This window comes from Cicer arietinum, chromosome 4 (genome assembly GCF_000331145.2).
Source record: "Cicer arietinum cultivar CDC Frontier isolate Library 1 chromosome 4, Cicar.CDCFrontier_v2.0, whole genome shotgun sequence".
Taxonomy (NCBI): Eukaryota; Viridiplantae; Streptophyta; class Magnoliopsida; order Fabales; family Fabaceae; genus Cicer; species Cicer arietinum.
In genome coordinates this window covers 493745-504167 of record NC_021163.2, presented here as the reverse complement: position 1 = coordinate 504167, position 10423 = coordinate 493745, and the positions used below count along the sequence as shown (strand labels likewise).

The 10423-nt window shown below is 28.8% G+C and overlaps 2 protein-coding genes across 2 annotated transcripts; both read right to left on the bottom strand.

Annotated features, from left to right (window-relative positions):
• Nucleotides 1-56: 56 nt before the first annotated feature.
• LOC101504787 (26S proteasome regulatory subunit 4 homolog A-like) lies at nt 57-3473 on the bottom strand. The gene is made up of 6 exons (XM_004494966.3): nt 2858-3473; nt 1726-1971; nt 1214-1383; nt 864-1080; nt 612-752; nt 57-360 (listed from the first exon to the last, which is right to left on the bottom strand). Exons 1-6 carry the CDS (start codon nt 3338-3340, stop codon nt 277-279), a joined length of 1341 nt encoding a protein of 446 aa, XP_004495023.1. The 5' UTR covers nt 3341-3473; the 3' UTR covers nt 57-276.
• A 5141-nt stretch (nt 3474-8614) lies between these two features.
• On the bottom strand, nt 8615-9336 carry LOC101504467 (uncharacterized). Its single transcript, XM_004494965.4, has one exon. It carries the CDS (start codon nt 9270-9272, stop codon nt 8871-8873), a length of 402 nt encoding a protein of 133 aa, XP_004495022.1. The 5' UTR covers nt 9273-9336; the 3' UTR covers nt 8615-8870.
• Nucleotides 9337-10423: the final 1087 nt, after the last annotated feature.

The window sequence follows — 10423 nt, the reverse complement described above, 5'->3', positions numbered from 1 at the left end:
ATAGGTGAACTAAATTCATATCCAACAACATAGAAACCTGAATCATAAAAAGGATATGAAACAATTCCCAAATTCAGTTAAATTTGAAAGAAAATATGTGGAACTAAAATGAATCATATAGTTTACATTCAATTTCTCCCACAGCTGACTTTACCAGAGCAACTGCATATGTATAAAGTTCAACTTCATAATACAATCGAATTGCCATTTGTTTGCAAAAGTAGAACTTAAAAGACCAAATAAAAAGAAAGGCCGGGGATAATAGAGGAGGCTATTTCACATGTAGAGTCCTTCTGGCACTCCTTCTTTCTTCTTAAACATCACTTTATCCTTTGCCTTCTTAAAATCGGGATGAGTCACCTGAACAAGATATTAAAGTAATATTAATATAATGCAGTACAGACCAAAAGAGAATACAGATAAATGCACAAAAAGAAGCAGAAGATTGATTGGACAAGATGGGAACTCAATGAATGAATTAAATTTAACCATAATATCCTAAGCTTTATATTTGGTTCAAATTAAAATGAACTCGTCAAAAGATGCAACCTCTTAGTTACAGACAGCATTATTACATTGTATAAACAATAGAAATAAGAACAAATTCTGACCTTCATGCGGCGTTCCCGTAGAGCAAGTAAACCAGCTTCAGTACATATTGCCTTTATATCAGCTCCAGAGAATTCATCCTTGGTCATAACAAATTCTTCCAAGTTGACATCATCAGCTAATGTCATCCTTGATGTGTGTATCTTAATTTCAAAGCATGAAGTCATTTAGTTGCATGTTCAAACAGAATATGCATATTAAGATATCGCATAAAATCAGCATTAGGTTGCTTTCACAAGATTAGTCATGTCTACCTGGAAAATGCGTCTCCTTGTTTTGATATCGGGAAGAGGAAATTCAATCTTCCTGTCAATACGACCAGGTCGTAGCAAAGCTGGATCAAGACTTTCAATTCTGTTGGTAGCCAGAATCACTTTTACATCTCCTCTTGAATCAAAACCATCTAACTGATTCAGCAACTCCAACATGGTCCTTTGAATTTCACGCTCTCCACCTGAGTGAGCATCATACCTGTAACAAATTAAAAAAATTAAGCTCATGAATGCAAGGAAAAAAATCATAGAGTCCATGAAGTGATACAATGCATCACTCTTCTACACTGCCCACCTATATAAATCCTAAAGTTGGGGGTTCAATAGCTTACCTCTTTGTACCGACGGCGTCAATTTCATCAATGAAAACAATAGAAGGAGAAAGATCATCAGCAACTCTGAAAAGCTCCCTCACAAGTTTTGGACCATCTCCCAGGTATTTTTGTATCAATTCACTACCAACTACACGCAAGAATGTTGCTGATGTTGAGTTTGCCACAGCCTGAAGGCACAAGAAGCATGTCTTAGACTTAACTGATAGGGCATATGTGTTTGTGTAACACATTACAAGCAATAAAGAATTAACAGTTTTTCAAATAAGTAGTGTGTTACAACTACAAATGTGTCTGACAAACCACAGTCAAAAGGACAAACTGCATTTTAATTTCTAAAGACGTGCACATTTACAGATGATAAAAACTACATTGCAACCTTCTAAATTCCACGCCATTGATTCATTATTGAACAAGTTAAGCAAAGTGAACAAGGACAATTGAGTGATAACATGGAGGTGGTGAAATCTAAACACCAATAGCACAAATATGAAACACAGATAAATACAAACCTTTGCAAGCAAGGTCTTTCCTGTTCCGGGTTCTCCATATAATATGACCCCCTTAGGAGGCTTGATACCAATATCTTCATATAGTTCAGGATGTGTCAGAGGTAGCTCAACTGCCTCTTTAATTTCCTGTATCTGCGCATCTAAACCACCAATGTCGGCATAAGATTCCAAAGGAGCCTTCTCAACCTTCATCACAGAGACCATTGGATCAACTTCATCTTGCAGAAGGCCAACAACCGAAAGAACCTGTGGAAAACCAATCATATTCATTATATTATCTAGATCGAATTGTTAGAACAATAACAAGACATACCTAATTCTATAAACAATATTATAACCAGAACTTTTCTCGTACACTCACGCACAAGTGCTCAAACAATCTAAAAGATACATAATTACAAGTTCCAATGCTCTCACCCAAATGGCACCAAACATTCAAAAGATTAGACATCCAAGATTAGACATCAAATATGCAAAAGTTCATGTTACAAATATTTTTTGTCACAGGGAGACAAAATGATTTGAAATGGAAAATTTTGATTTTCATTCATTATTACGTGGTTGAATTGTATGAAGCAGCAAATTACTCTAATGTCTCAACTCACTCTCGTTTTTTAAAATCAGCGAAATTGTGACTTGAAGAGTAACAATTGAGTTGAAACTCCAATCACAAATCTCAACCCTCCCACATTTTAGTTCCGTCAAGCATAGCTAATGAGCCAAAATGAGACTAAAGGGTCTGTTTGGATTGGGTTATTTGAACTTCATCTATTGAGATAAACACTTAAAAGACTATTTGAGAGAGCTTATGAAAATAACTTATAACTTACATAGTTTAACTTTATTTTATCTTTTGTTACATAAATAGCATATACATAAGCACTTATATGATATGCATTTAAACTATTAAGTACTTGGCTAAATTGTTTATCCAAATAGGGACTTATAATCAAAAATCATAAGTATAGAACTTGCGATCCTCCTAAATAAGCATCTAATTCCAACAAAATCATAAAAAAACAATACTAAACCATCCCTTCAAAAACAAATAACACATCCTCCAAATTAAACCCTAAATCCACAATTTCAAAAAGTTTCTCATAAAATTCCACAAATTAACAAACACACATACCTTATTATGCATCAAAATAGCACAACCAGGCTCCAACTGATCCTTATCAACGAAAGACAAAATTCCAACATAATACTCAGGTCCAACCGAAGAAGAAACAATAGCATGATTCTCATCAATAAGTTCTTCAAGGTTACCAACACTCATAGGCGAACCTCTTAAATCATCAACCTTAGATCTATCTTCTTCAGCCTTTTCCTCTTGAGGTTTTAGCCGCTCTTGATAAGCAACAAACTCTTCCTCCATTAACAGATAATCTTTCACTCGCTCTAGCTTCAGAAGCCTCAGTTTGCACTTCGACACCGGAGTTACCGTCGGTAAACGAGATGCGGCATCTGGACCCTTTTGTTTTCGTTGTTTTCGACCTACACGTGCCGGTGGTGCTGCTGGCTCGAATTTCTTTTCCTTTTTGTCGCTTCCGTCTTGTTTCCGATCGCCGGGGTGGCCTTGTCGGTTCATGCCGCCGGGAGTTCCTTGACCCATCGTCGATTTGTAGATTCAGAAGGTGGGGAGTATTTCGCACAGTGTCAAGGGTTTGAATCTTTTGTGAAGTTCGTACAACCACACTCTTCTTCTTTCTTACTTTTTCGGACAAACTTCAGTTTTTCTTTTAATAAATAAATAAACAAACTACTAGTACAATCTTTTATATAAAAAAATAACACCAATCTTACCACTCAAGTAATCAATATCTCCTCTAAAAAATAAAAAATAAAGTAAAAACAAAGTTTATCTATATTTATTAAGATTGTTAAAAGAAATAAAAAAATTAAACCAAACTACATCATTGAATTGAATTGAATTTTTTTTAATTTAATTAATTTATAAAAATTAAAAATTAAAATATTTTTTTAAACAATTTATTAATCTAATTTAATAGATTTTTAGTTCGAAAAAAATTAAAATTGAATTTATTTTTTTATAAGTAATTATGTAAAATTTGGTTTATAGAAACAAATAAATTAAGTTAAAACCAGTTCGGTTTGATCAGAGTAATAAATCAGTTTATCGATTTATAAAATAGTTCGATTTAGTTTTTTTAACAGAAAACCGGTTCGATTCAGTTTTATTAAACTAAAAACTAATTCAATTCAGTTTTCAAATGGTTCTAATTCAAAACTGAGTTTTGTTCACCTCTAATCAATCTATATGGGCTAATGGCTATATATAAATGAGATCTATTTCACAAATTTATATACCTCTTATGTTAAATACAACAATTTATACATATTTATTGTTGAAAATAATATATTTAAATATATTTATAATATTTTATTTAAATTTATAATTATATTTAGATTTAAATAAATTTAAAATTTAAAAAATATAATATATAATTTTTTTATATTAAAATATGTTTAAATTTCTTTTTTATTTGAAAAATATAATATATTTTTATATTACAAATTAGTTATACATATAAAGTGATGAATTAAAGTTTATGATATAAGATTTCACACAAAAATAAGATATTTTTCCATATAAAATATATTATATATAATTTTGTTGTTGCAAATACAAACAACAAAAAATCTCATGTTGACGATATTCTAAAGGGTTTCTTTGACTACTATTAGGAACTAGTGGCATAATTTTTTTTGGATGAGGCGAGAAAAATTGTAAATCAAGTGATTATAAATATTTTGTTTTAACTGATAAAAAAGAATCTAAGTTTCTATTTTCATCTACATATTTTCTTAATCTGTAAATGTATTATTTTATCAGTTATTTGCTAATTTTAATCAAATAGAACTTAAATGTTCTTTAAAAAATATGAATGAAATTGATTTTTTCTTTATTAAAAAATACAATACTAGTAATTCAATAATAATTATTTTATTAACTTTGTTTTATTTTAATTATTAATTAAATTTTATTTTTTTTACGCAATTAAATTTCATAAAGTTAAACCAAAATACATTCATTAATAAAAATTATTCATTAATCAAAACTATTCATTATTGTTTACATATTTTTTTAGAGTTGGAATAGACATTAAATTGCATTGTATTATTAAGGTGAGGTAAATTAACTATTTAAAATTTCAATTAGGATTTAATGATATATATAAAAAATAACATTGAATTATAAGATTTGACTTAATTCACCGATGGATTTTAACTGAATTCCAAATTGGTTGAAATTTTTAACTACAATAATTATTTTGTTGCTTTTTTCCCAATACTAATTTTCTGAAAAACCTTTAATACGTGTCTGAATTGGAAAATTTAAATATTTATTTGGAGGCTTTTGATAATATGTGATAGAAAAAGCTATCCATTCATTTATTAGAGTTTTCTTTTTGGGTCAATTCATTTATTAGAGTTTACGGAAAGTGTTTTTTGGAGTAAAATCATATATGGGCCCTCATATTCGGGCCTATATTCAACCTGTTTCAGCTTTGATGTTTGGACCAACAAATGAAAGAAAATCATATTTCATACCCTCCACACTTTGATTCCTATTTTCATGCTTTTTGAAAAATCTATTTTACCTTTTATTATTTTCACTTCTTCTCATTGAAAATATTTGAATTAATTTTTTACCTTACACAAATACAAAAATTTTAATATGAAGTTTTTATTCTTCCAAAAATTTAGTTTAGAAATTAACATACCAGAATTTTTTTACATATTAAAAATTTATAGTATGTAAAAAAATAGGAAAAAAAATTTCATACAAAAAATTTCATTGAAAAACTGAGAAACTTTTTATAGGTATGTAAAAAAAATAGAAAACAAATTTTACACATAAAATTTTTAAAATTTTTCAATAAATAGAGAAAACATAGACGTGAAGTATAAAAAACAGACCAAATTTATTTAAGATTTTTCTATTTTCTATAATCGTATTTTTAGAAATTCATTCAAAAAATTGTAAAATATAGTGTAAAACTTAAGATGTGGAGTATGATTTCAAATTCTCACAAACCAAACTTGGACAAACTGTTTCTCCCAAATCCAAAATCAGTACTTTGACCCACAACTACAAAGGTCCAAAACCTACCAATTAAATGACTATAAACAAATAGGTAAGGCACTACGGGTCATGAAAAAAAATTGAATCATTCTAAAATCCTTACTCTCATGAAAAACTATAATAAGAAGGACACTTGTTAGCATTTATAATTGATATTGCAATAATTAATAGTTGTCTCATTTATGATTTGTATAATAAATTATAATTAAAATAATATAGACACAATGATAATTATATACATATTTTTTTATAATGAATTGTTTAATGAATATCATATTTGAACTAACACACATATTTTCTTCACGTTATCTATAGTAGAGATATTAAAGAAACACCCTGTAATCAAATGTATATTTATGTCTAATTAATTTCAAAATAAACTTGTTTTAATTAATTAATTTGTAATTCATATATATTTGTCATGCGTATCATAAATTCTTGTTAGTAACATCAATAGATTGGAATTATCATGAATTAATCAATCACGATAGTGCATAGTTATGTTTATGAAAAACTTTATTATATATTAGTAAGACATATTTGAACTAATTGAAATAAGGAAAAGAAAATTTATTATTGTATTACTTAAAAAAGTAGAAATAAATATATAAACAAAACATTTATTTTAAAAAAGACAAGAATTAAAAAGTAGTTACGGAAGGGAGTAGTATATATGGAAATGAGAGTAGGTGATGATTAATTGGTTATTATTTAGTTAACCAATGTAGTGCTGATTCAAGTACTACTGACTAACTACTACTAAAAGCATCTTTGGCAGTTGCTAGTTGGATCATATAAATGACATTGCCATACACAGATAGCTAACTCTTCATTCTTTGGGTATAAAGTTCATTCAAACTTTTTACCAACCCTATTAATTAACATCATTCATACTTAACCTCACAACAATAAATAAATAAATAAATATACAGTTGAAAAACATAAAACACGGATATCTGGCTAGTCTTTGCACTTTACACTTTTTAAAAAATTTAAATTTAAATTAAATATAAATTATTTGAGAAAATTAGAATTTAAATTTTAATTGAAATAATTTTTGATTAATTTTACTCATCTTTTTAACAAAACTCGAAATTATAAAAATACTATTTTTTTTAAAAAAATTGGAGGATTAAAATAAAAAATATATGTTTTCTCTGGTCCTTAAACTATTGAGAAATTAATCAAGGAAATGAAAATGTTCCCCCCTTTAATTGCAAATGCTCACAATAAATAATGTACTGATATTCATGACGTGTTTATTAACACATAAAAACAAAGTTAATAACCAAAATTTAGTTAGAATGATATAAGAGGACTTAAGCATCCTTCAAATTGTGTAAAACATAACATGTCCACTAATTAATTACCATTTAACCTATATTATTAAACGTGGAATCCAACTACTAAAATGTGCTTATGCTGATCATACATATTAAAAACATTACTTAACATGTGACTGTTAGACTTTTATGCTCTCATGCAGGCTAGTTAGGAGTGAGCAAGTGTTTCAAAATAATTAAGCTGCAGGGGGGAAACTATGATGTCAGAAGAATTCAATGAAGATTCAGTTATCACAGGGATATTTTTTTACGTACATTAGGGGGCATTTAATCATCAAAATATCTTCATCCAATTATTAACACAATGGAGTAAAGTTTTGGTACATTGTTCAACAAGATGCTGTTGGATGTATTTATGTTGGAACCATTGAAATTGAACCAACTTACCGAAAAAGTCTCATATTATATAATAAAGTAAAAAAGGAGAAAAAAGTTTATATCTTAATATATATATTTTTTTTTATATTTTTGTATTAGAGGTTTGTGCGAAGTATTTCCTTTGAAAAATATAGTGTACACAAAGGCTATAAAATGTTTGAGAAACGTATATGTAATAAAAAAAATTTATTTAAAAATGTTTCATAAACATCCATACACTTAAACAATGAGATGTTGGATAAATATAGAAAAATTAGAATGTAAAAATATCAGTTGTTTCACAAAATGTTATTATCTTCCTCTAATTTTGGATATGGATTGATTTTTTCACTTTAAATTTCTCAATCTCTGCATTTCTAATAAATAAGAATAAATTTCTTTTTGTTTTTTTCATATCCTAACTGATCCAACTCCCTTACTATCGGTGACCACACAATTAAAATCTTAATAATCGTTCGATTAACATTAAACAGTTTAAATTTATATAATTAAAATTAAAATTAATATTATTTGCACCATTTAATCAAATATTAGACGGACATCAATGCGTCCGAATGCATGTACTTCCTAGGATTCCAAATTTCTAGCCTTAGTTAACGTGATTAATTAGGGTATGCTATATATTTATTATCAATTTTATCGGATAATTGTCTTTTCATTACAACCTTCGTAATCCATTTTATGTACTACTTTAACACCGTGTGTGTCATTATTAATTATATATAAACTTCATTTTCTTGTAATAAAAACTTCATTTAACTACTGACTTAATTAATTGAAGATGATGTTGCTCCTTAATATTTTGTTAATTTGGACGCTTCATTTGAGGGAAGTTACCTACAAATTGTATCTAAATATAAAAGCCTTAGCATTTGAACTTCGAAGTTTCAATTTTTTTGGAGAGGAAAGACAAATTAATTAAGCATATATAAACTTTACGTACATTTAAACATCTTGTTCAACTTTCTAAATGCCTTATTATCTTGGCCAAATATGTTCAACCGAAAATAAGATAGGAGTAAGTTCTAGAGAACAACACACACACATATATTACATATGATGCAATATATAATATTTTATATATATGCTTCATTTTTTGACATTAACTAATAAACTTGCATTTAGAATAGAAGTAAACATGCATACACTACAACACAAACTAGTACGTAGCTAGAACTCTCTCTAGGCGAAAAATTTAAATCTAATTATAAAACCCTAAAACATTAATTGTGATAATACCATGCCATTAATTAATTATTTTCTTGAAATATCCAAATACTACTTATAACTTAAAAATCCTTAATTAGTGTCACTCAAGGTTGAGGAATAAGACCACCACCGGAACCACCAAGTCCACCACCAAGCCCACCGAGTCCACCGATACTGCCAAGTCCACCGAGTCCGCCAGTACCGCCTAGTCCGCCAGTTGAGCCGCCTAGTCCACCAATATTGCCTAGTCCGCCGAGGCCACCAGTAGTACCTCCTAGTCCGCCGAGGGCACCGGGACTACCGCCGAGTCCACCAGCAACGCCACCACCAAAACCATTTCCATTATCAGCACTAACACCTCCAAAAGGAAGTCCATTGTTACCAATTCCTGAAAAACCAACAATGTTTTTCTGGTCCTTCAAACCTGCAGGCACATTTCTTGCAGCACTTGATGAAAGCAGTGCAGTGAGAGCCAAAACCACAAAAATCATACAAAACTTACCCATTTACCTCTTAAACAACCTTCTACTTAATTTGGTATACTCAAAAGTAGATATTATACTAAAACAACAACGAGGGTTCTCTCCTTTTAAAAAGGAGATGTGGTTGGGTGGTTGAGTTAAAAGTAAATGAACTTCAATGCCATTGCAGATCCTTTTAGCTGTCAACCACCACTATTTACAGATGTACTTACAGATTTTTTTTATTTTTTTATTTTTTTGACATAAATCTAGATATAATCATATAAATAAAACACCGTATTTTTATATATCGATGTCTTTATACAGTGAGTGTCCCTTTTGGTGTCACAAAAATGATTAATTAATTTTCTGTTTTAATTATATTAATTTGTAGAGTATAGTCATATGCAATGTATATTTTTAGGGGGGGTGTGATATAGGTATACACGTACGTACACAAAAAATTACTCATACTTTTATGTGATGATATTAATTTGTTTGGAGCCTTATTACACAAATCAAACCAAAATGAGTGGAATGTTTGTTCTAAAAGTAGAATAGGTGGGTTACGTCTTTATCACTACTTGTGGGGTTAGAATTACCAAACTAAATAACTCCATAAGTGTATGAAAAATCTCAGCCAAATCCAAATTAAATGAATTACGTTGGTTTTTTTATTTATTTTTTATTTTTTATTTTGAGCTGATACAAGCTCAATATTACAACTTTTTGGCTATACAAACTCTCGTATCACTACCGATAAGGAATTCAAATAAGTTTTTACTTCAACATTTTCATAACTATTTTATGCTGTCACAAATTGATATCATGTTGTAATAATTGTTTAGTTTATTGTTATATTCTATGTATGTATTTGAGTCCATAATTGTATAATTGTGTATATATAAATGTGGATGATAATTGATAATTGATAAGTGGTCTGTGGTGATGTTTAAGCCCCTAAGATGTAAGCACCCGATTCTCTCTAAACCTAGTCGTCTCCCTTTTTTTTTTCCTTAAGAATATTAGTTTAATGTTATTTTTTTTTAATTCAAAATCACTTTTGTAAATTGGTTTTTATTTTATTTTATTAAATAATTTTTACATATATTTAATTTTCTCTCCTATTTATTTTCTTCATAATTTCGTCATCTCAACGAAAATTTTTTATATTGACTAATTTTAAATTGTACATA